Source organism: Hemicordylus capensis, chromosome 5 (assembly GCF_027244095.1).
Source record: "Hemicordylus capensis ecotype Gifberg chromosome 5, rHemCap1.1.pri, whole genome shotgun sequence".
In the NCBI taxonomy this organism is placed as follows: domain Eukaryota; kingdom Metazoa; phylum Chordata; class Lepidosauria; order Squamata; family Cordylidae; genus Hemicordylus; species Hemicordylus capensis.
In genome coordinates, this window is record NC_069661.1 from 186,305,277 (window position 1) to 186,332,439 (window position 27,163).

The 27,163-nt window shown below is 41.5% G+C and overlaps 1 protein-coding gene across 8 annotated transcripts in view; it reads left to right on the plus strand.

Annotated features, from left to right (window-relative positions):
* Positions 1-27,163, plus strand: part of MSRB3 (methionine sulfoxide reductase B3) — a 105,857-nt gene that overhangs the window by 50,632 nt on the left and 28,062 nt on the right. For all 8 annotated transcript variants that reach the window (XR_008309228.1, XM_053258466.1, XM_053258463.1 and 5 more), the window contains one exon: positions 6,588-6,616. Coding sequence is in view for 7 of the 8 variants with exons in the window: in XM_053258466.1 (XP_053114441.1) it covers positions 6,588-6,616 (29 nt within the window). In the remaining variant the exon portion in view is untranslated. The remainder of the gene's footprint in view (positions 1-6,587; positions 6,617-27,163) is intronic.

Genomic DNA, 27,163 nt, shown 5'->3' on the forward strand with positions numbered 1-27,163 from the left:
ACCAGTTAGTTTTGCCAGGAAGTGGAGAATGGCTCTTCAGCACTAAGATTAACAAACGTTACCTTTTAATAGGTCTGATTTATGCTGTTTCATTACCATGTGACATGTAAGGTCAAGGAACACATGAATTTTGCTCTGCAGATGAAAGACCTGAGATTTTTTTGGTGCATGTTTAAGATAGAACTCTATCTTTATCAGCAAGACCGATAAAAGAAACCATTGAAACCCAATACCTTGCCTATACCAGCAACTTGAGAAGCTCCCAATTCTTTACAGTTTTATTTTTCCTTTTCTACAGTGAAATATAGCAGTTTTTAAAATTCTTGCCTAGTGAAATTCAGTTTTTTCAGTTGCCAAAACACACTGAGCTTTTCACTAAGGGAATTTCCCCACATATGGTCATCTAAAGAAAAATGTTTGCAAGATGATTGAGATGAATGAGCTCATCTCATTGGCTTTCCCTGTAATCTTCCTGCAGGTGGCTGCTGTATGTGTGAGATGAGTCTTTCTGTCTTGCTATCCTTACTGCTTCGTTTTCTAACACCTTATTCATTGTATTCCATTATTTTTGTTTTATAACAACTTATTTGCAGGAAATACGCATTTCACTCCTTTGTGATTACTGGGCTCTTGCTTACAGTGGGTCCAGCATTACAGCCTGTGGGGGGAAATCATGCTAAATTTATGCACAGTCAAATGAACCTGCCTTTTGATACATCAGTAGTAGAATAGATAATTCACATAAATATAGAGTAGATTAAAATAAAATTGGTGCAGCAGCTTATATTATATGGCTTCTATAACTGCTTAATGAAGCCTTAACATGATTCTTTTGAGGGACAAACAAGCTGGGTCAATCTGACTGATGTCTGTACTTGCCTGCTGCCACCGCAGTTCTGGAAGTCAAGAACTAGAGATGTGCACAAACCCAGGTTTGTGAACTGATTCAGAAGATGTCCAAATCGATTTGGTGTTGTGAGGAGGGGAGTGGGATCGTTTTTAAAAAGGAGAGCAGGCTCTTACCTCCTCTCTGCCACCGCATGGAGTCTTCACATGCATGGGTGCCATTTTCATGGTCAGCAGCTCCATGTGACTACCTGTACAAGGCGTATGCATTTCCAGTTATGCTCTTGCTAAATTAATTCCTGAATATGCACAAAGCATGCAGCTTCCTGCTGTGGTGGTGCTTGTCCCAAGAGCCGCATGTGATGCCAGCACGCATATAGCATCCGCACATGCATGGGCACCATGTACATGCTGGCACTGCATGCAGTGGTAGAGAGCAGGAAAGGGCCTGCCTTCTTCTTTTATTTATTGATTTATTGATTTGATTTGATTTCTATACCGCCCTTCCAAAAATGGCTCAGGATAAGATGGATCCCTGTACCCAAAGGGCCCACAATCTAAAAAGAAATATAAGATAGACACCAGCAACAGTCACTGGAAGGTGCTGGGAGTGGATATGGCCAGTTACTCTCCCCCTGCTAAATAAAGAGAATCACCACGTTAAAAGGTGCCTCTTTGCCAACTTAGCAGGGGTTAAAGATCCCGCTCCCCATGGTGCCGAACCAGTTTGGTGCCAAACTTCCTTATCAAGAACCATCCTAATGGTGGGAGCAATGGTACAAAATAATTTAGCAAGAGCATAACTGGAAATGTATAAACCTTGTACAGGTACCGTGTTTCCCCGAAAATAAGACAGTGTCTTATATTAATTTTAGCCCCCAAAAATGCACTAGGGCAATTAGCGGTACATCAGAAATTACTGCTAGGTCTTACTTTCGGGGTAGGTCTTACTTTCGGGGAAACAGGGTAGTTGCACTGTTGTGATTCATGGCATGCATATTATGTCCATTAGGAGCAACAGGCTATATTCTTACGTTAGAACAATGGTTGATATTGTTCATACCAGCAGTGTACTGATGGTCATGTAGCCTAAAAAGACCAGTGTTTACTATTCTGCCAAGTACCCCTTTACCAAAACCTAGCTCCCTTCAGTAATTAAGACACCTCAAATAATTAAATTTCATACAATATCTTCTTGTTCTTAACAAGATCTATGTAGGTTGTAAGACCCTGCTTTTAACTGAGCGTCTTATCACATGCACACACCCCACCACACACACACACACACACACACACGTATAAAGTTTGCCTGATTCCTCATGCAATACAGGTTCAAAGAAAAGTCATTACCTAAAATTAGCTGTTTGTCTCTGTTAATAAAATCATTTAACCAAAACTATTATTTAATACAGCTTTGGCATTCATACATATTGTAAGCTATTGGGGAAATAGCTAGCCAGATTTTCTACCAAAGCAGCAGCATGAGGGCGTAGCACTTCTGAAATGAAAGCTGCCACACTCCAGATCTGTACCGTGTGTCCTAGAACCTGCCTGCTTCCAATTTCCTGGTCTATAGGAGCCAGGCTGTATGGGTTGATTAATTTATTCATTGACTGTATATCTGTGTTGCCTGATATAGAAATCTCCAGGCGGTGTACAAGTTAAAACATAATATAAAAACAATATAAAACAGTTAAAATTAATAAAACAAATACAAATCTCAGTGAATAAAAACACATTAAAATTTAATTTCAATTAAAAGCCTGGGAAAACAGGTACATCTTCAGAGTCCTCCTAAAAGCAAACAGAGAAGGAGATGTGCTTATTTCAGCAGGGAATGCATTCCAAAGCCCCGAGGCCCAGTCCCGAGTTGCCACCAAACAAGTTAGCGGCAACTGTAACTGGACCTCTCCGGATGATCTTAATAGATGACAGGGTTCATGACAGATAAGGTGCTCTCTTAAGAACCCTGGACCCAAGCTGTTGAGGCCTTTATAGGTAATAACCAGCACTTTGTATTTTGTTCGGAAACATATTGACAGCCAGTGCAGTTATTTCAGAATTAGTGTTATATGGCCCCTTCAGGTAAACCCAGAGACCAGTCTGGCTGCCGCATTCTGTACCAATTGTAGTTTTCAAACTATGTATAAAGGCAGCCCTATGTAGAGTGCATTACAGTAGTAAAACCTCGAGGTTACCATCATATGTAACACTGTTTTAAGGCCATTTGTCTTCAGAAATGGACGTATCTGGCCTATCAGCCAAAGCTGATAAAAAGCACTCCTGGCCACTGCCTCAACCTGAGAAACCGGGGAGAGTTTGGGATCCAGGATCACTCCAACTATGAACCTGATCTTTTAGGGGCAGTGTAACCCCATCCAGAACAGACAGATCTAAACCATCCCTTGGGTCCTGACCCCCTACAGACAGTACTTCTGTCTTATTTAGATTCAACCTCAGCTTGTTGTCCCTCACCCAGCCCATTATCGCCTCCAGGCAGGCATTTGGGTGTGGGGTGGGTGGGTCATGCCATTTCCTGATGAAGCTGGTATTCCTTCAGTGGTAAGGATCTGTTACTCTGCATTACACCAAATTGAAGGGTTCTATTTGTACATTCCAGGTCTGATGCTAGGCTTTGCCTTCACTGCATCTCTATACTGGGACACACCCACCTTCTGCCAGGTGCATCACTGCTAAAGGCACAGAGTTTGTTCCCCCAAAAGGGGTGGTGACTTTGTATACTGTAGGCAGTGTGGGTTAAAAAAACTAAAATCAAAACTAATTTTTTAAAAGCTATATATATCATTTCAAATTTCATTTTAAAAACAAATATGTTAAAATGTACATGGGACATATTTTACAATATGTTTATGAATTTTGTTTAAGCATTATTTTCCATTTAAAGAAAAGAGCAGTGCATGGGAGAGGAAAGATTCTAAAGGTACCTGGATTATGCTTCTCAAATATTTAACATAGTATTTTTTTTAAGACCTTGATATATATGAGACAATATTTCATGTACTATAAGTATTATGAGATTGTAAATTGTCGGAAATATTCCGATCCAGATCAAGCAGAAGAGATGCTATTCTGCCAACTTTCAAATAAGTAGTTTTGTTCAGTCCTCTTACTTAGTGCACAGCAAGGCAAATCCATTAATTTAACCTTTCTGGCTCTAAACTGAGTACCACTGTGTATGAATGCAACCCAACATGTTTTGATTATATTTGTATTATCTGTTAAATAATATACTATGCACAATGTTCAAAAACAGAAGGAATGTTGTTATGATTGAAAAGCAAACGCAGGTGTTTGCATGTCTTTGCAATAACTGCCTCTGTTCACTGCTCCACACCGGAGTGTTTTGCTACCAGCTGCTTCTCCCCATTGACAGCACTCCCTTGAACTGCACTCATGGGGCAGCTGTGCATATCTCTGGTACATATAAAAGATCAGACCCTAAGGATGCCTAAGTAGTATCCTTCTAAGTAGGCTGGTTAATTGTCAGTCAATGTGTTAGTATGCGTTTTTATTTAGAAAATATCTGGCATATACACGGGAAACTTGATTTAAATGGCCTTTACTTAAATCAGTTCACTCAAGGCCAGAGTAGGATATGCTGAAGCCCTAAACTCTGTCTAACAAAAAGAACAATGAAAATAGAAGTAATGAAGCTTTATTTTTACTTGGCAAAGAAGCAATGAAAAACTAATAACCCAACACAAACTGTCATCTTGTTGCAATAAGCCTACTTGCATTAGAAATACCGCTAAATGAGAAAAGGGAAATTTAGTCATTTTTGTTTATTCAGAGGCCCTTCATTATGTGAGGCCCTAAGGTGTAGCTTACTTGGCTTGTGTCTGTCCAGCACTGAATCCACTCTATATTAATGAATACAGCTAGAAAATTATACTTCAGTGACGGTATGTACAGGAGAACTTCAGGGTGGATTATGTCAAAGGAACCAAGGGTGGCAGCAGGACTGATCAGGTCTTCAACTAGTCCAAAATACCATTTGTTTTCAGGTCCACTTCTAAGAGGGGGTGAAATTCCATCTGGCCACATGACAGTCCCACTGAGCTTGGGGCCCATTCACTAGATCCCTCTCTAACCCACCTTCTTGTCTGCAGCTTTAGTGCAGCACTGCCAGTGTTCATCTGTAGCAAAGATAAATGCTTGACTAGTACTGCTGATGTGTCAATGTGTAGCTTTCATATATTTATTAGAGTGTGTTTCTGGCTGAAGTATGTTTGCTCCCCTCCATCGTACCTTTTTGTTCACATTGAAGGTTTCTGTTTTAACATTGTTGCCAGACAAGAAGGCAATTCTATTCTCTCCAGTAACAATTTCTGTTTGTAATTAGTTGTTTGGACTAAATACAAATCAGGCCAAATAAATATGTGGGGATCCTGTACAGAGTGTGGGAGAGGAGTCGGAAAGGAAAAGGGAGGAGAAGGAGAAAATGGAGTTGTTGCAGAAAAAATCTTCGGTTAAATCTACATTGTGTGCATGAGGGAAGCAGCTATAAAACAGCAGTGAAGAGGAAAGAAGCCATTTTCCGTATATATTTTCCCTTTCTTTGGTATTATTTATTTCAGCTACCTAATGAAATATTCCTTACCTTGAAGTTCAGTTCTTTATAGATGGTTGCTTTGTACTATTTTATGTTGTCATTGGGGTTTTTTGTCTAGCAAAGGATCATTAGCAGTTCTTAGTAAAGGAAGCATATAGCTTCTCGAAGCGCACCAGTGTCTTCTCATAGATTAAAAGAATCTTCATTTCCCACTAGCTGGGTGCATTGCCCTAGAAATACCACTACTGAAGTAACACATTTTATGAAGACTCCTGCTGGTACATTCTTGTATCTTGCTGTTGCAGCTGTGAATCTGTCTGTCTATCTATCTATCTCACACACCCCAACTGATTGTTAATTTGTGATATAAATCTGGTTGGAGCATGCCCACTAATTGGTTTGAGAGCTAGAACTAGACAATGCTGCTTACAGCTATTTGTTCAGATAGGCCTAGTCATAGGGTTAATTCTGCTTGACAGCACATCAGCAGCATCTTGAAAGTAATTACCCAACTTACGTTTTCCCACAGCTGAATTGAGAGCTTCAAAGGCTTCCAAGTTTAGAACTATTATTAACCTATATCTGAAACATGATGTTCCCACAAAGCCTAAATTCCCCCCTCTTTCTCCCTCGCTCTCATTGTTAAATATTCAGCCTCCTGTTCAGTGGTGATATTACCACTTTTTTAACAGAAAAAAAATTGATAGTACAGAGCAAGCATGATATGGAATTGCATATTTTGCACGTATTATTCTCGTGCTCAATAAGAATTCATAAGAAGTTTGGATCCCCCCTCTAATTTTTAGGGGGGAGGGGGGATAAATATAGACACAAACATTAATATTACTCCTCCTATTATAATGTCCAAGGAAATACTACTCACAAGAAGAAAGCATGGATTTTTAAAAAACAAACAAATATAAATTATACTTAATTAAAATGTTTACGGACATTTCTAACTTTTTCAGAGTTTTCTACAGCCTTTGTAAATAAAATTATTGATAAAATTGTTAATGTCAAAATACACTTAGGAGCAAATATGTTTACAGACAAGGTAGATTAATGAAGCCATATGATTGCTGCTTATCGTTCAGTCATGGGTTTCCCATGATATAAACAGTTTTTTATCATTAAAATATTTTTTCCCCTCTTTCTTTTTTTTTTATAGATCAGAAATGAAATTTGACTCCAATTCAGGTATGTTTAGGTTTACAATACTATGCTGAATGTGCCGTTTTCATGTTACTCTCAAAAGTGTAATTTATCAGTTCAAGTACAATCTTAACTTTAAACAGTCAGGAACAGGCCAATCTCAAAAACAATCTCAGATTTCAGAATGCCTTGAACAGTGCTATTATTGTTAATGGCATTGCTTTTATTCCTTCCATTGGTTCAAGTCTCTTTTTAATTTTATTCTTTCATGTTAAGATGATTGCAAGGAAACCATGTCAGTTCTGCATTAGGTCTTGAATGATATGGGGCTGAAGAAAGTGGACTTTGGGAATATTGGTTGTTTTAAAAGGATATTTTTCTTCCTGGAGGACAAAGCTGTTTCAGGGGCATAAAGTCTGAGCAGCCAATACATCAGGAAACAGGTTATTTGTCATCAAATTTTCATGACATATGTATGTATACATGTGTGCCAGACAAGTCTGTAGATTTCTCTCTAGGTGGTTAACTTAAATGTCAATTTCTTTCAGATTTATAAGAAATATTGATGTCAGACTCTAAAAAGCAAATATTAATTGAAATTCAGCAGGGGGGAAAAACACATAGAAAGCAGGCTAGCTTTCTTCAACTGTGTATAGAATAAGTTGATTGCTATTTATTTTGGCATATGCTTACATTGCTATACAGTTAATTTTATGACAGCATATATTAACGAATAGTTTCTTCTGCCAAGAAATGGAACTTACTTACCTATAATTAGAATTATATAGTAGGGATTTTACATATAAACTTCTGTTTATCAGATCTGCCATTTCAGGAGAACAGATAGCAAGCATTTTTCTGGGCACAGTTTACTAGTAACTCTATGGTCATTCAGCTCTGAGGAGAGCATGTATATGCAGTGCAGACCTTGCTGTAAAGTTTCTTTAAGAAAATCTTTTTAATGTTGCTCTAAATACATACTATCTAGTGCAAAGATGGAGAGTGTTTGGGCTGCATGTGGGTATAATTTGGATTTTGGGGAGACATGGTACTTCTTTCACATCTAGGGTTGCTGAAATTCCATTGCCTGAATGATGGGGGCATCTGGGGCGGGCCCATTCATAAAAATCGAGGTGGGTTCCTTAATAAAATGTTCCTGGATAAAGGAGACCAACCAAGGCAGAGCAAGGAAGAGCAGCTATAGTGAACTCCACTGTCTGTTCTGGCTGGCGCCCCCACCAGCGCTTCTCTCCCCTTATCCCAGAGCACTGCAGCCACTGATCAGCTGCCACCCGAGCCAGTACTGCCTCACATGGCTCCTGCTAAGAAGGCAAAACAAAAGTTAGGGAAAAGACGCACAGCCAGAGGAGTGTGGCTGGGCCGCCCAGCAATAGTTGCAGCGCGCCTCCGAAGCCCACAGCTGTTCCTCTCTGTCTGAAGCCTGGGTGAAGTGGCAGAAACAGTCCCTCTAGCTTTCTCCCCAGCACCCCTGGCTTCTCTTGCTACTTGGTATGATCCCCACACATGGGGACCTGGAACTCCTGGAGCCCTATCTACTCCAGGGCAAGCAAAAAGATTCCCCAAGCCCTCGATCCATGCAGTAGAGCAGGAGATCCTCACGTAGCACACACCTTGCCTTCCTTGCTGACAAGACTCCTCCATGCACCTGAACCAGCCCCCCTCTCCTCCCCAACCCATTTTCCATGGCTTCCTACTGGTCCAAAACATGCTTCACACACATCAGTGCCTAGCCTTGCAAAGCCTCCCAGCCAGCTAAGCCTTCTCTGCTGCCAGCACCACAGCCATTCTTGTCCTCTGCTCCACCAACCAAGTGAGGAGCCAAATTTCGGGAGAAATTGTGTCCCAAACAGAGTGATCACTTTCCCCAGGAAATATGGCTAATCTAAACAGTCCTGGCTAATCTGGGACTGTTGGCAACCTTGCTCACCTCTGAACCTTCTGGCATTATGAAAAATTTACTTTCAGTTGATTCTGGCTGCTTTGTTCCACAAAAATATCATGCTGGAAACCGCCTATGAGAGCTCATCAGTAATATGGCTGTAGATGATTACCAGGTTTTCTGTATACTTTTAGTTTGTCTTTTTCTGACAGGGTTTTACATCTGAAACATAGTTGTATGCATCATTGCCTCCCTGCAGCCCCATTGTTTTGTTACACCGGTGGTATGGAAACTATTGCAGTGCTTCCTGTGCTACTGGGGTAATGAAAGAAGCCCCAGGCTAAAAGGAATAGCCCATGCTGCTGCTCTTCCAGTTCCAGCATTGCTCTAGTTCCTGATATGGGCTATGTTGACATAAGAAGGAACTACAGAGCAGGCTTCTTCAACATAGCCAGTGGCTTTTCGGATTGCCCAGTAGCGCAGGAAGGGGCCATGCTGTAGCAACTCCCATGTCTGCAGTGTAACAGAAGAAGAGGGTTACTGAGTAATTTGTGAGTTTATTATGGCAGATGGGATCAACTGGAGCCAGTAAGTTATTTTCTAAGAACGTTGATATAAGCTTTTTTTCTTTGAAGTGAAAATGCTGAGAATGTTTTAGCGGGTTCTCAAAACTCTTGAATGGAACATGACAGTCATGAATACTTGGGTTTTTTAACTGGTTTATTGGACTAATGTTGCAGGTTTGTAGCTCATTTATTTAATTAAGGAGGCTCACTCGTTGAATGCTGTTTTAGTTGCTCTGTTCAAGAACATACTTTTTTCCCTTCCTTGGACAAACCCTGTGTGTGTGTGGAAATGTTCTTGAAAATCATTCTGTAAAACATAAAAATTGTGCTTTGAGGAAAGTTTGATAATTTCTGTGCTTTTTTGTGAGAATAACATGAAGAATAACACAGATTTATTTCCCTGCAATAAAAGCAGAGTCTGGTTAGTCATGAAAGGCCCAATTTATTAATTTTTAACTGTAAAATCTGGAAACATCATACAGGGCTGAATTACTGAGGAAGACATTGTCCAAGAAACATGATTTGAACCTGAATATTTTACTTCAAAGTGAAACAAATTTAAACTAATGCTCAGTATTCATCATGCAAATGGTTGTAACAGCTGTCCAGAATGTACATTCTGCAGCCTGATCACCAGAAGTTTGTTTCCTTTTGTCTAGTAATGGTGAAATCTTTAGCTGAAAGAAATATTTTTCTTATGGTACATGTTCCCATGTGAGGAAACCATTGGGTTTTCTTTTTTTATAACTTTAATATTATGGAATAAAATGTCCAAGCCATAGAATTGTATTTATACTTCTAACTAAAAAGATTATTGTAAGAAATTGGATTTATCAGGGGTTTTTTTCCCCATGAGCAGCTGACTTGAGGGAAAGAAAATACTTCCATAGAAGTCCAGGGCTTTGTGGGAAAGTATTTTAATTGCTATAAGTGAACAAAGGGTGGTTGTTGCCTAGCAGGAATTGTTCTAACACTCTCTTGCTAAAGGACCTATGTTTAATATAAGTGTATGCATACGTTTTGTGCACATTGCTAAGGTGGTGTTGTTGGTTACAATCCTCTTTAAAAAGTCTAACTAAAAATAATGTATTGTGTCAGATACTTTGCAGCTGTATAAGCTGGGTTCAGATGTGTAGTTTTGCGGCTTCTTTCTCCAGCTTGGACATCACATGGAATTATGGTATAATCGTATGCCCTGTGACATTCATAAGCCTCTTTGCATGCTCCTCTCTCTTTTGTGTGCAAGTGGAGTAAGTTTTAAACTTCTATTCCTTGTTCAGAACAAACTGGAAGTTACTGTGATATCCAAACCCAGATAACATCTGTTTGTTCTTGCCAGAATATGCTATCAGAGTCAAGATATGAAACTGGAATCAGTCCATTCATGGTCATTTGGCTCTGTGACTATATATCTATTCTGGTGGATTTTGCAGCCAGTAAGATGGAAATAGCTGAATCCTGTCCAAGTGACATGGAACCAAACTATTCTTTTCCTGGTTTATCAAAACCCATGGTCACTGAGGCAAGGCAGGATCACCTGGATACCCCAAAGTCCCTGTTGAAAAGAAGAAATGGTCAGGAAAATGAGTGACTGTAATTCACATTTTGCTTACACTCCTGAACTGATTTTTCTTTGCTTAAGAGCATTCATTCCTATTTGCCTTGGTGTTTCAGAAGCTGTGGGCTATTCCTATACTAAACTTTGACATGTTAGGTTCTGCATTTTATGCAAATCCTCTGTGTTAAATAAGAAAGGGATGCTGGGACTTCTCATTAGCTGGTTATCTCTCAATTACCTGGTTAATTGAGATTAAATAGAACAGGAGAGGTCGTAGTGTCAGGCAAATAGCTCATCACTGATAAACTGCTTGCTTGTGTTTTGGGTTAGCTGCTTGCTTTGTGTTTTGGGTTATTTGCTTCTTTCTTTATATGTATCGGCTATCTTCAGGGCTCATGTTCATATATTTTGTATACTGGATAATTTAATTCCATGGTTTTTTGTGACCTGTTTTGCCTTTTTCATTTGGTGAGATTTTATTCTATTTAATTGGTTTCTGGGGCTTTAAATTATTATTGGAATAAGTATGTTCTATTATATAATTGTGTCCTGGATTAGAATGCTTAATTTACTGTTTTGGGCCAGGTTTATATTGCTGTTGGTTCACAAGTGTCAGCCCCAGAATGATGAAAATGACCAAATGGGGCATTTTGCATAAGGGAAAGCCCCATCCCACCATTTTCTCCTTCTCAGAAATAAAACATTTCCCTTCTGTTTTTGTGTTGGATGACAAATGGTTGCTTTAATTACTGAGATGGCACTGAGATTAAATAGAACAGGAGAGGTCATAGTGTCTGGCCAATAGCTCATCATTGATAAACTGCTTGCTTATGTTTTGCTTGTTCAAAAGATGCTTTTGAACTTTGGTGTTGGAGAAGACTTTTGAGGATACCATGGACAGCCAGGAAACAAACAAATGGATCATAGAACAAATCCATCCAGAATTTTTACTCGAGGCACAAATGACCAGGTGCAAACTATCATACTTCACACACATTATGTGAAGACTCAGCTCCCTTGAGAAGTCTATAATGCTGGGGGAAGTTGAAGGAAAGAGAAGAAGAGGATGACCAGCAGCAAGGTGGTTGGACTTGATTACGACAGCAATGAATGCCCCGAGAGACTTTGAAGGCCAAGTGGAAGACAGATCTTCCTGGAGAGAATCTATCTATGTGGTCGCTAAGAGTTGACACAGACTTGACGGCACTTAATCAATAAATAAATCTATAGCACAAGCACTAATCTTGCCACCTCTTGGTGCTTTGATTTAATGACTATGTGGACTAAACCAAAATCATGATGGTATGACTTACTGTAATTTTTCGTGGCAGCAGGTACGTTTTAAAAAGTTTTTCGTCGATGCGGCATTTACACTGATGCAGCAGTTATGTGAGAATTCAGGTGTAAGTCTGAAAATAGTTCCTGCCAATGCAGCGTTTACATGAGATTTCTGGCGGTGTTTTTGTGGGAGAAGATGGCGCCCATACGGCAAAAGAGCTACACTCCTCTCAGCTTGAAACTAATTGTGCTTAAGAACAGAGCAGATCAGAAATAGACATGCAGGCCATGAATTTGAAGCAGATGAACGCTGCATTCGTAGGTGGAATTCAGAAAAAGGTGACCTTGCAAGTATGCCAAAATCAAAACGTGCAAGGAGAAGTGGTGTTGCAGCCTGGCCTGATTTGGAGAATAGCCTCAAAGAGTGGATTAAAGAGCAGAGAGAAAAAGGGCTGCCAGTCTCTACTGTGAAAATCCACCTACAAGCAGAATTAATGGCAGAACAAATGGGAATAACTGCCTGTAAAGGTAGCCCGTCTTGGTGCTATAGATTTATGAGGCGAAAGAATTTATCAGTGCACACTAAAATAACAATGGGACAGCAGCTGCCGAAGGACTGTTGGGGGGGGGGAGATCAGTGTTTTTAAAAGTTTGTTGCAAATGCTTTTGAGTGGGGAAAATTTGTGCAATCTCAGATAATAAATATGGATGAAATTCCACTGATGTTTGACTGTCCCTCGAATAGGATTGTGAATGAAAAAGGACTAAAAACAGTTTCCATAGTGACAACCGGAAATGAGAAGACATCTTTCACATGCATAATAGCCTGCACCGCAAATGGTGACATACTCAAACCAATGCTAACTTTTAAACGGAAATCTATCCCCAAAGGCGATTTTCCTTCGGATGTTATTCGTGCTAATGAGAAAGGGTGGATGTGTGAAAACATAATGTTAGAATGGCTCAATGAAATGTGACAGAAAATAAAAGGAGCTTTTTTCCAACCATGTGGCATTTTAATAATGGACTTGATGCATGCACATCTACTGGATTCAGTTTAAAATGAATGCAAAAAGGTATCGGCTACGCTAACTGTGATTCCTGGTATTTTGACCAAAACCTTGCAGCCCTTAGACTTATCAATGAACAAGGCATTGAAATGTGAAAGCGTTGGGAAAACTGGATGAGCAAAGGCCTGCATACATTCACAAAGGGCAGGAAAATGCTCAAAGCAACCAACAGCGACGTCGCAAAATGGGTTTCGGAAGCATGGAAAGCTGTTAAAGTGTATTCAGTGATTTCTGGTTTCACAGAAGCTGGAATGATACAGTCTGAAAATGCTGAAAGCAATGCAATGACTTTTCACAAGAGGATGAAAATGACGAGCATGCAGACTATCCTGAAAAATTAGATGAGACACTGTTAAACGTTTTTATTTCGGAGAATGATAATTTGAAGTGCAATTTGAAATTTATAAATTTTGGAATGTGATGTGAGGGCAGAGAAGGCAGTGTGTGTGGGGGAAGTAAATGGCAGAGGCAAGTAAAGTAAACAGCGGTAGGGGGAGAAAATGGCAGCAGCTGGAAGGGGGGCTGAGAATGGGGAGAACCAAGAGGGAGGGGGGGAGGGGGAACTAGACGCGCAGATGCTCTGTGCCCAGGCCAGCTAGTTACTCTTAAAATGCTGTAGGAAATCTGGCTGTGGTGTGGACACACGGGAAAGGACAAAAGAGAGTAGACATATGTCCTTGAAAACACAGAGTTGTTTTATTAGCGGCCAGTAGGGGTACAGAATGTGAAAAGAGGGTGGTTAGCTTTAATGCTGGGATGGGAAGAGAGGCTTAGGTGTGAAAGAGGAAAGCCATTTATCATAGCTACCTGCGACTAGCTAGGGATATGTGTCTCAGGTGGCTCGAGCACAAGTAAGGCTGCTCACCACCACTGCTCACCTGTTGCAGCCCTCTGCCCAGACACTACTCACTCACTGTCACTTTTGCAACTAATTTCCTCCTATTGTACTTCCTTGACACGGTATGATGTAACCACCCCAGTGCCTGTTTACGCTGGGATGAGCTTGCGCTGGGGCACTTATGTCATATCATTCCATAGGGCTTTAATGGGAGGCATACGGGTTGAGGCAGTGTCCAGAAGTGCCTTCTATCACCTTTGGCTGATACGCCAGCTGCGTCCATTACTTGAGATAGATGACCTCAAAACTGTTATACATCTGCTGGTAACCTCCAGACTGGATTACTGCAATGCGCTCTATGTGGGGCTGCCCTTGCATGTAGTCCGGAAACTACAGTTGGTCCAGAATGTGGCAGCCAGGTTGGTCTCTGGGTCATCTCGGAGAGACCATGTAACTCCTGTATTGAAGGAGTTACACTGGCTGCCGATATGTCTCCGGGCAAAATACAAGGTGTTGGTTATAACCTATAAAGCCCTAAACAGCTTGGGCCCTGGGTATTTAAGAGAACGTCGCCTTCATCATGAATTCCACCACCTACTGAGATCAGCTGGAGAGGTCCGTCTGCATTTGCCACCAGCTCCTCTGGTGGCTACTCAGGGACAGGACTTCTCCGCTGCTGCCCTGAGGCTTTGGAATGCACTCCCTAATGAAATAAGAGCCTCCCCATCTCTGAAAGTTTTAAAAAAGTCTTTAAAGATGCATCTGTTCACCCTTTTAATTAATATTGTTTTAATGGTTTTAATGCTGTTTTAAAATATTCTTTGAACAATTTTAAATTGTTGTAATGTTTTAAACTTTTCGTTTTAACTAATGTTTTCCTTTCTGTTTCTATTTTGTTGTAAACTGCCCAGAGACGTAAGTTTTAGGCAGTATAAAAATATGTTAATAAATAAATAAGCAAATACATAAATAAGCCGGTGGCAGTTGGGGAGGGGCACTGCAGAGGCCAGCATCAGGGAGGGGCTGGTGGTGGTGAGTGGGGTACTGGTACAGAAACAAATGGTGGATGAGTATGGCAGCTTCCTCCTGGTGGCCCATATGTAGAGCACAGTCATTCAATTGTAGATACAGCCCTGGATGGCAGGGAGACACAAAACAAGATTTCTAGGGATAATCTCAGTGTGTGGATAGGTGGTGGTGATCTTTATGGTCTCTTAGACCAGAAGGTTTAGGGCAGGGGTGGGGAACCTTGGCCCTCCAGCTGTTGTTGAACTACAACTCCCATCATCCCCAGCCACAATGTGGCTGGGGATGGTGGGAGTTGTAGTTCAAAAACAGCTGGAGGGCCAAGGTTCCTCACCCCTGGTTTAGGGCTTTTAAGGTCTGCAGCAGCAGCACTTTGAATTGAGCTTAGAAACTGACTGGAAGGCAATGCATCTCTTTTAAAGTTGGCATTGTATGTTTCCTGCAGACTGTTCCAGTCAATCTGGTGGCCACATTTTGAACTAATTGTGGTGCTTCTTGATTGGCCAGACACAGAATGCTTGTTCTATACTTGGCATCCCCTCTCTGTAACTCCTTGCTTGTGTTGTGCTGTTGTTTAATATTTTTATCTAGGTCTAGAGCAGTCATACAGTCTAATATCCATGGGAGTTGTTTCTCTAATCTCAGATGGAGCAAGGGGAAATTCATCTGCCTGCCAGACTGCAATAACAGTTCTTATTTCCAGTTCTATGCAAGTGGTGTTTGGTGTTTTTTTTAAAAAAATCAACACCAATTTCAAATGGAGGGCTTAGGTGACGTGTTCCGACAGTTTCCTTAGAAGAAGCAAATTTTGTCAAATCCTTTGTTAGATGACTTTGATGATGATGATGATGATGATGATGATGATGATATTTATAGATGCCTTTTCAACCAAAAAAGGGCAATCAACGCAGTTCACATAGCAAAAGGCATGAGAAGTTGCTTCCAAACGGTTTACAATTTACAAGGAAGCACAAAAGAGACACTAGGAATAGCTACTGGAGGGATGGTATGCTGAGTAGAACATAAATATGCCCCTCCTTCTAAATATGAGAGAACCACTACTGAAAAGCACCCTCTTTGCCCATTTAGCAGGTGCACACAATTGCTCTTTAAAGGCAGAAACAAGGAGGGTTACCCTGAAGAAGAGGAGGTGTAGTTGTGTTGGCACCAAAAACAAACCAGTCAGATGGATATGCCAAATGAAAACCCAAAAGATAATGAAAAAACAATGAAAATCAAAAGATAACCAAAACTTGTGGTTGCCATTCAGTTTGCATCCCCATAGTATGTGGTGGCAAAAGGGTGTATACATGGTAGCAAATTCTTACCTCAGCTTCCATATTTTATCTTATCCTTATCTCAGAATACACACATTGCATGTATAACATTTGCCTTTGATGTTGACATGCATTATGTGGTTGCATGCACATGTTAAAAGAAAACTGGCTCCAGAATGACCAGTGCTGATGAACTGGCAGGGGAAAACGGATGAGAGAAGCATTTCACGTCACTCATGCTGATTTATTTTGAGGAACGCTTACAATGACAGTGAATACAACTCATATGGTCCCAACATAACTGGTGAATTGGTGTCAGCTCTTTGGGAGTTCTAGTTCACTCTGATGAAACTGGTCATATTGTACAAACAAAGCTGCCTTCTGAGTCAATCATTGGTCCATCCAGCTCAATATTGTCTGCACTGGCAAGTAGGGGTCTACAGGGTTCCATATGAGTCTTTCCCAACTTTACCTTGAGATGCCAGAGATTGAACCCAGGACACTCTGCATGCAAAGCATGTATTCGGCCACTGAGCTATGACCCCATCTCCATAAAGTTGACACTATTATATAACAAGGAATCGAAACATCTGTAAAATTGAGAAGACACCTGCCTCATCACCATATTGAACATATTGTTTGGGCCAACCATTCCCTTGTTAGGCACATTAGTGGTTAGTTGCGCTGCATGGTTGGTTTGTCATCTTTTTAATAGAAGCTAATTGTTAAGTGGTAGTTTCCTGGTAGGTGGAAATTGTGTGTTTGAATAATGCACCTATCAGAGCTTAGAGAAAGTAAAACGCTCAGATTGCAGCTCCTGGAAGGGACCAGATTGTAAGATGTAAGGTGTGCATGTGTGACAAAGGCAGAAAGACAGATAAAACAGAGTTTCTAGCAGGAGTTATCTGAAACTACGGGTGCAGTCTTGGGCAGGTGCCACAGTTGCTCCCTAGAACATCTTCTGCCTTGTAGGAATGTTTATTTGCTGTAAACTTGTAAATAAAGCCAATCTTACAAAGATGCCAGGGCTCTGCACCTGGAGATGCTGGCATCTGCTTTTTTATATCAGAAAGCCTTCTTTAATGAGTAATGAAAGTGAAGATGTAGCTGCTGATGGAAGAAATCTAAAAGAACTGGGGGTAACTGTAAAAAAGAGTGCAACAGTCCTTTTCCAGCTGCTGCTATTCACAACATTTCTGACAGTTACTATACATTACACATTCACGTGTCTATTTAACCTAAACATTACTGTTTTAAGAAGAGTCCAGAACTTGGACCACAATGCAGACAGACAGGGAGGAAGCCAAGTAACAGATTAACACCTCCATCCTTAATGTATTTGTTTGCAAGCAAGTCACATTGATTTCACTGGAATCAACTTCCAAGCTGATGTGCTTAAAATTGAGGCCTAATGTGATATAGGCTGTAGACAACTATAGGATATAGACAACTATGGCCTAGTTGTCACTGAATGAGTAAAGTTGTGCTTGACTGTGTCACTTCAGGCTGCAAGTGGGGACTCACATGATCTAATGCTTCTCCATTACGTCCCCACCCATAGAAAAGTAAATGTCAAGGAGAAGGGTTTCTGCCTATCTCATCATTTTTTGCCATCTACAGGTGAAACTCGGAAAATTAGAATATCGTGCAAAAATCCATTAATTTCAGTAATGCAAATTAAAAGGTGAAACTGATATATGAGACAGACGCATTACATGCAAAGCGAGATAAGTCAAGCCTTAATTTGTTATAATTGTGATGATCATGGCGTACAGCTCATGAAAACCCCAAATCCACAATCCCAGAAAATTAGAATATTACATGGCACCAAGAAGACAAGGATTGTAGAATAGAACAATATCGGACCTCTGAAAAGTATAAGCATGCATATGTATTCAGTACTTGGTTTGGGCCCCTTTTGCAGCAATTACTGCCTCAATGTGGCGTGGCATGGATGCTATCAGCCTGTGGCACTGATGAGGTGTTATGGAAGACCAGGATGCTTCATTAGCGGCCTTCAGCTCTTCTGCATTGTTTGGTCTCATGTCTCTCATCCTTCTCTTGGCAATGCCCCATAGATTCTCTATGGGGTCAGGTCAGGCGAGTTTGCTGGCCAATCAAGCACAGTACACTGTATACTTTTCAGAGGTCCTGTACGCCATGATCATCACAATTATAACAAATTAAGGCTTGACTTATCTCTCTTTGCATGTAATGCGTCTGTCTCATATATCAGTTTCACCGTTTAATTTGCATTACTGAAATTAATGGTCTTTTGCACGATATTCTAATTTTCCGAGTGTCACCTGTATGCCACCACTTGCAGTCTGAAGGTAATATAGCTTAGCACATGCTTACCACCTCAGTGAGAACCAAGGCCTTAACTAGGGGTAAGTCTCACTGAACCTGTCCAAAATATGTCTATTATGAACTGAGAATTATGTTTAGTCGAGGTTTAAGATGTTTAGTTGAGAGAGACCTCTAAAGAAACTAGATCTGTACAATTTTGTTTTTTTTTTAACCATGCCACATGTGTGTGAGATTTCTAAAGATCAAAGGTCTTGGTTTTCCTATTCTGATATTTAAATCCTGCAATTTTAGAAAATGTTCTGAAGTACATGTACTTTTGAAGTACATTTTCAAATTGGTTAACTTAACATATGAATTAATAAACACTTCCCAGAAAGCTAATTGCTGTAAAATGTCTTTCACTGTATAGGCATATCTACATTGCAGCTTTAATTGAGGTCAAATCCCCCCTTTAAAGCATAGTATTTAATGATTCCATAGCAAATACCCTGATATGCTCATTGTTCCCAAAGGTGGGATTGCGTTGCCACCTGTTAGTTCAAGTCAGAGTTAAATTTGTTACAGAGCTTGGAAAACATTCTCTAGGGGCAGGTGTCCAAATGATTATGCTTCTGATTATTCTCTGCTACACTTGGCAAATATCACAAATGACTCTGGTTAGCCTTAGCATTGAAGTTCCCTACTAATATTAAAACTGTTTGGAGATAAGTCTTTTCTCTTGATTTGACCAGTAAAGAGAGAGTCCTACTATGATTCCACATAGTGCTTGGAATTAATACGAAATATAGAGATTAACTACTATGAAAATTCATATATCATTTTTCAGCAAAAGTTCTTGAAGTGATTTACAAAAATAAGATGGTTCCCTGTACTCCAAAGGGCTTACAATCTAAAAGGTTATATAAGGGAGACACCAGCAACAGCCACTGGAGGAATGCCATGCTGAGATTGGTTATGGACAGTTATTCTTTCCCTGCCAAATAGAAGGGAATCATCATTTTAAAAGGGGTTAGCATAGCATGGGTTGACTGACCACTGTAATTCTCTGCATAACCCACATGGTCTTCATATGCAGAACCAATTTGTACTAGCATAGCTAACCAGAAATGACCTGTATCAAGGGAGGAGAGCTGGTCTTGTGGTAGTGAGCATGAATTGTTCCCTTTCCTAAGCATGGTCAGCCCTGGTTTGCATTTGAATGGAAGACTACATATGTGAGAAATGTAAGATATTCCCCTTAGGGAATGGGGCCACTCTGAGATGAACATCTGCATGCTTGCAAGCAGTAGGTTCCAGGTTCCCTCCCTGGCATTTCCAAGATAGAGCTGAGAGAGACTCCTGCATGCAACCCTGGAGAAGCCACTGTCAGTCTGTGTAGACAATACTGAGCTAGATAGAGCAATGGTCTGACTCTGTATAAAGCAGTTTGACGAGGACATCTGAGGGGGCCCTGCTCCGGGTGCTGCTGCTGCTGTGTGTTTTTACCTGTTGTATTGTTTTTATGCTTGTATTTTATAGATTTTAATTTTGGTTTGTTTTTATATTTTTTAGCTTAATATTTTTATTGTCTTTTTATTGTATGTTTTAACTTTTGTAAACTGCCTTGGGGTTGTCTTTTAATGAAAGGCGGTATATAAATGCAACAATAAAATAAATAAATAAATAAAAATCTCCTGCTATGGGGTGATGGCATTATTGATGCAGGGTGATGTTACACATGAATACCCATGGGCACATTTTGTTTGAAGCCCCCCCCCCAGCTATCAATGTTTATGTATTTGGGTGCAGTCAGTGTGCAAGCGGTCTCATCGCTCAGAGCAGGGGTGGAGCCACCATTGGGCGAATGGGTTCAAAGAATCTGGGCCATGCCCAATCAGGGCCCGCGAGTGTGGCCCCAGACACACCCCCTGTGTCTGATGTCAGTCGCGGGGGCGTTATTTTGGTCCCAGACGGGGCCATGCGGCCCTCTTTGGAACTGAAATGCCAATGCACATGCTTTAGCATTGTTTTGATGTACTTCACCCTATTCAGCTGCCGCTGCCCCTCTTTCTATAACGACAGCCCCCCGACCAGGTTTTATACGTGGGAAAACCTCTGAGCAACCGAGGGCAAAATGAAGGCAGGAAGCTTCAAGTGCTGCCGCCACAGAGCATGCTGTGATCTGTGGAGCACGCTCAGTTGGAGCAAAGTCTGAGTAGGACACGCCCCACCAGTTCCCTAACGCTTATTCTTTCGTGGTGCTGGACAGTGGCTGAGGAAGCAAGCCCAGGTGAGTGAGAGGAACAGAGAGGAAAGTATCCACCTCTTGAGTCGGGGATTGGGGTGCACAAGGAGTAGAGCGGCTTTTCATTTAGCGGGGTAGAATGTGGGGAGACCCTGATGGGAAGGTTTAGGGATGGTTCAGTTTAGAACACGATGGGAGGGTAACTTGTTTCAGCCTAACTTCTGATGATTGTGGGACAGATGTAGAGAGACTTGGGTGCATCTACCTCAGTTATATGAAGCTCCTGCCACTTCTCAAGTTTTCACAATTGATTGATTGATTCATGATTTATATACCACCTGATGTCAGATACAGAGGCATGGCTAGCTGGGCATGTAAAGCCTGGCTCTGCTCCTGGCCCAGAGCCTCATCTCATCACCCAGGCCATTGCCGAGATGAGAGCTTTGGACAACCAGCCATTTCAAGTGGTGGAGAACGCCAGCTTCTGCCTGCTGCTCTTGCTGCTTGCCCCTTATTATAAGGTTCCCTCACACATCACCTTCAGCAGGTGGGGGGTGCCCTCCCTGTACTTGGCGTGCAGGGAGGCCATGTTGCAGCAGTGTCTGACATAAATGTGCACTTCACTGCTAATCTGTGGATCAGCGGCAGTGGGCTGCATGCTTCTTTCCTGTCCCTCACAGTGCACTGGTGAGGGCAGGAGAGCAAGGGGACATCTGCTGGTGGTGGCATGGCCAGCCCGTCCCATACAGCAAACCACAGGTGGGCTTTTGCTGCATGTTGAGGTGGTGGATGCTAGGGTGCTATTTCAGTTTGTGCACGAATCGATTTACACCAAATCAGTGATTCATGTAATTCTAATGCAAATTGAATCACTCTTGAAATAAGGGGGCTGATTTGCGTTAGAACTGAATTAGCCCCAATTCTGCGTGAACCAATTCACATGAATTGAGTGGCCAGTTTGGCAGGCTTGCCCCTCCCCCATTGCTGATTGGCTTTCTGGCACTGGCTTCCAATTGGCTTGAGCTCTCCTTACTTCTTGGTTGGCTTATTGTCATTCAGATTAAGTGTTGTCATGGGCAATTGTGCGCCGATTGGCTCGGGGGAGGGAGGGGAAACCAAAAAAGGCTATTTCAAAATATTTTCAAAAGGCCTGGGAGGCAGAGAGAAGCCTTAGTGTGCCCTTCAGGAGAATACATCGGGAGAGGAGGAAAGAAGGAAGGAATCAAGGAGAGTTGATTTTATGGCTTTCTTTTCTCTGCACTGAGTATATGCTGTGCTATTGCTGCTGTTTTAATGATCTGGTTTTCCTGGATCTTAGATTGACAAAGGCAGAACTTGGGTGCCTGCCTATCTGCTTTCCTTGAGTTGTGGTCTGGTTTGTGTCGTGGTATTGGACAGTGGCAGCTCAGCACTCTCTCTTTCTCTGTGTAGTATTTTCTTGGTAATTTCTGAGCTCCATGTCTGAGATGGGCTCCATGTCTGGCCTTGAGAAACTTATTTGTGCTCCACTTACTGGTCTACTCTCTAATCTGTATTCTGCGTTGAAAGGTGTACTCACTCAGTCAAGATGTGGCTCAAGATTTTGTTGTTGAGCTTATGGCTATGCTTGCTGCTGCTAAGGGTACAGCAAGGATCCTGTGGGGTTTGTGGGGAAGGTAAAATTTTTGTGTTTAAAATCGCCTGCTTGCCAATTTCTTTTGTGGGTTGGGTGGTAGGTAGAACCCAGTATGCCCTACCACCCAACCCACTTTGGTGTCCCAAGGAGCTACCCATGGAGAACAATGGGGTGTTTCGAGTTTCCCCATTGTTCCTTATGGCTGAGACACTCGAAATGTTTTGAGTTTGTTCCGTTGAAACAACCGGTTGGACCAGTTATTTCGATGGAATGTTTCAGTTACCTACATTTCGTTTCAAGCTTGAAACAGAACATAAAATGCATTCCATGCATATCCCTAGTCAGGATTAGCAGAGGTGGGGGAAGGGGATACTGCCCGACACTCCTCTCACCTTAACTCCTGGAAAGGACTCTTGAAAGTGAGATGAGAGCCAGCAGTGTGCTAGTGGGTAAGGGGGAGCGAGAAAAGTAAAGAGCAAACTGTCACCCAGTAAGCACATCCTCCCCCCTCCCCCCTCCCCGATCCAGGAGCATTTGTTCCACCTTGGTCAAGCATAGCTACATCCCTGCTTCCTCAAAGGACTGGACTAGAAGCCAATTCTTAGTTATTATCCTCTCTGTGGTGACAGTTAAAAGCACTTAATAGGCATACTTGATACATCTTTGAAGAAAGGAAGAATTAACCGTAAAATATGGAACACTATAAAACATGAAGCAGAATTGCTGTGTTATTTTAGGGTTTGAGTTACCTTGGAATCAATCTGCATTATTTATAGTAGTAAACATGCTGACAGTATACAAGCTGTCAGTGCACTTCTGATTCCCACTAGAAGGCTGACCTCCCCCAGTCTGAGGATTGTTAAAGCACGTGAAATAGGTGCTCTCAAAAACTCTTGTGTGTTTTGTGCCTGCTTAGTTGTCCTTTTCCTTCCTTTGCAAGCTGCTAGAATTAATTCTTAGGTTGGCTTCTGATAACTGAGTAGCCAATTAAAAACTTAACACATAGTGGTTAAGCCCAATGTCAACAACTCTCTGCTCCTCGATTTCTGAGCAGGTGTGGCTGTGCTAGGGTCAACTATATCTTTGTGGCTGCAAACAATAACTTCTTCATGTAGTGCAATTGACAAAGGGTAGTTTATTTCTGCTAGGTTCTTGACAATGCCACAAGTACGAAAACTTATAATTAAGATGCACTCAGAGAATATTCCAGTATTTCAGTTTTCTTATCAAACAAAACAAACCACGACAACAAAGAAGCCCCTCAAACCTCCAAAAGGGTGGAAATTTCCTTTAAAAGGGATAAAGGCCAATGAAAATTGGTTCAGGTTGGTCTGATTTCCTGTTGTGTTTAAATTCTTGCTCCCCAACACTAAATTCATCAATCCCTTTCCTGGCAACAATAGCTCATTAGATTAGTTGAGTATTCATGGGGATTTTCATCTTCTGAGTCATACAACTCATTTTATTCCCTAAAGAATTTCCTGTGTCAGACTGGAATTTCATGTCTTTGTAGTTTTAGCTGGGATTGTTGAACCAGTTAGTTTCCAAATGACTCTGTTCCTGAGGTTTTCTTGTAATACCTGGGGAGCCAGGTCACAGATTGACTCCTGTTTCTCAAGAAAATTGATCCCTTTTGGTGCCTCTTCCATAGTAATTTTATTCAGATATTCTCTTAATCTTTTTAAACGCTTCCTTTCAATGGCATCTTAGCTTGGCTGTCCAGGAAATGTCCCAGTATCTACATGTGCACATTTTTGTAAATGCACCACAGTCACTTACTGTTAGAATGTGATTTCCAGGTTTGTCCCATCAGGTTTTCATCACCCGCTGTAAAGGAAGAAGATAAAGTTGCAAATATATTGGACCATTTAGCAATTGATGAAGAATGCCTTTATGCCCTTTACTGTTCTCTCGCTTTCTCTTTTTAAAACATTCTTTGAAAGGGGTAAAATTCAGGTTAATTTGGAATGCCAGTACTTTTGTGTGCTTTTTATTTGCAAGGTTCAGTGACTTGAGGATGATACTTTTTGACATGTGAGTTCCAGAAATGTATAGAGTACTTGTAATAGGAGCAAGTCTTGCTTATGCAAGGAATTTCCATGGATGGGCATCTCTGGGTTGTCTAAGGTGATGGTGCTTAACTGTTATTATCAGGTGTGTGATATATTTGAACATCCTGTAGCTAGAACCTATCAAGGTGCAAGTAATATATATGCATGCACTTTTAAAACTGAGACCTCAAATTCATTTAGTAACATTTAAAGCCTCAAATGAACCATAATACTCCTTGCCCCAAATTATATCACAGGTCTGATATGCAAAACAGAGTTGGTTGATCAAGTAACAACAGAGATAAATTATATATTTAGATAATATTAACTTGCCCTGGAAATTTTCAGAATATTGTTACACAATCCTAATGCTGTAGATGATGGACTTGCACTTTAGAAACACAGAATAAACTTGTTTAGGAACATTATACTCAGTTATTTCAGATTCTAAAAAGTGTTTATTGCTTGAAATCAATAGCATAGAACCTTGGGTGATATGATAGACTGGAAACCAGGTCCCTTATACAGTGAGGGAAATAAGTATTTGATCCCCTGCTGATTTTGTCCGTTTGCCCTCTGACACAGAAATGACCAGGCTATAATTGGAATGGTAGGTTTATTGTAGCTGTGAGAGACAGAATAACAACAAACAAACCCTCAAAAGCCCAGTGCCCCAAAGTCAGCGATGGATTTGCATTGTAGTGAGGGAAATAAGTATTCGATCCCTTCACAAAAGATGTCTTAGTACTTGGTGGCAAAACCCTTGTTGGCAATCACAGAGGTCAGACGTTTCTTGTAGTTGGCCACCAGGTTTGCACACAACCCAGGAGGGATGTTGTCCCACTCCTCTTTGCAGATCCTCTCCAAGTCAGAAAGGTTTCGAGGCTGATGTTTGGCAACCCGAACCTTCAGCTCCCTCCACAGATTTTCTATGGGATTAAGGTCTGGAGACTGCTGGGCCACTCCAGGACCTTCATGTGCTTCTTCTTGAGCCACTCCTTTGTTGCCTTGGCTGTGTGTTTTGGGTCATTGTCATGCTGGAATACCCATCCACGACCCATTCTCAATGCCCTGGCTGAGGGAAGGAGGTGCTCACCCAAGATCTGACGGTACATGGTCCCGTCCATCGTCCCTTCGATGCGGTGAAGGTGTCCTGTCCCCTTAGCAGAAAAACACCCCCAAAGCATAATGTGTCCATCTCCATGTTTGACGGTGGGGATGGTGTTCTTGGGCTCATAGGCAGCATTCCTCCTCCTCCTCACACGGCGAGTTGAGTTGATGCCAAAGAGCTCGATTTTGGTCTCATCTGACCACAACACTTTCGCCCAGTTCTCCTCTGGATCATTCAGATGTGCATTGGCAAACTGCAGATGGGCCTGTACGTGTGCTGCCTTGAGCAGGGGGACCTTGCAGGCACTGAAAGATTTCAGTCCTTCACGGCGTAGTGTGTTACCAATTGTTTTCTTGGTGACTATGGTTCCAGCTGCCCTGAGATCATTGACAAGTTCCCCCCGTGTAGTTCTGGGCTGCTTTGTCACCGTTCTCATGATCATTGCAACTCCACGAGGTGAGATCTTGCATGGAGCCCCAGACCGAGGGAGATTGACAGTTATTTTGTGTTTCTTCCATTTGCGAGTTATCGTGCCAACTGTAGTCACCTTCTCACCAAGCTGCTTGGCGATAGTCTTGTAGCCCAGTCCAGCCTTGTGCAGGTCTACAACCTTGTCCCTGACATCCTTCGACAGCTTTTTGGTCTTGGGCATGGTGGTGAGTTTGGAAGCTGAGTGATTGCTTGCTTCTATGGACAGGTGTCTTTTATACAGGTACTGTAACAAGCTGGGATTAGGAGCACTCCCTTACAGAGGGTGTTCCTCATCTCAGCTGGTTACCTGCATATAGTGAAAAGACACCTGGGAGCCTGAAATCTTGCTGGTTGATAGGGGATCGAATACTTATTTCCCTCACTACAATGCAAATCCATCGCTGACTTTTGGGCACTGGGCTTTTGAGGGTTTGTTTGTTGTTGTTCTGTCTCTCACAGCTACAATAAACCTACCATTCCAATTATAGCCTGGTCATTTCTGTGTCAGAGGGCAAACGGACAAAATCAGCAGGGGATCAAATACTTATTTCCCTCACTGCATATGTATTGCATGTATGCTGTGTTATAATAGACTTAAAGGATTTCCAAAATGTACAGTGATGTACATTACCCTGTTTCAAGAAGCAAAGCCATATGGGCTGATGAGAGAATAAGGCTTTCCTTCATAACTGCCAAATTACTCCCTATTGTGGTGGACATCTTTCTTGCAAAAATCTAACAGCTAATCAGATGTTACACTAATCATGGATATATGAGCAGACATTGTAATTGGATTGTTGTCACATTTGTTCTTTATTATTTGTTGTGTGATAAGTTTGATAAGAGGAAGACATTGTAGAAGATGTTCTATGACCCCCACCCCGATTTCCTCTGGAAGATATCCCATGATGCATCATGTTGTTCAGGAAGAAATACTCTACCTTCTTCCAAAATGGTGGTGGTGTGCACAGTACTCAGGTGGACAAAAAATATCAGTAATTTAAGAAACAATCGTAGAGATTTAATGTCTCTATGCCTAGATAGCCTCTGCAAGATCATTAATTGTGGCAGCTGCAGAAACTGCTCATCAAGATTAAAGATGTCTATCCAAGCACCATTCCATGTGAATGTAATGCAAATGATTAGAATATCACATCGAGAAATTGAACATGCTAGATAGTCAAGGAATCGATTACCTGGATTCCTGAGGTGGAAAGCAGGGAGACTCAGTGTGCCTCCTGCATGTTGCATTGGTATATAAAAATCTTTACACTTGGTCTCTTACCTGACGTTGGGG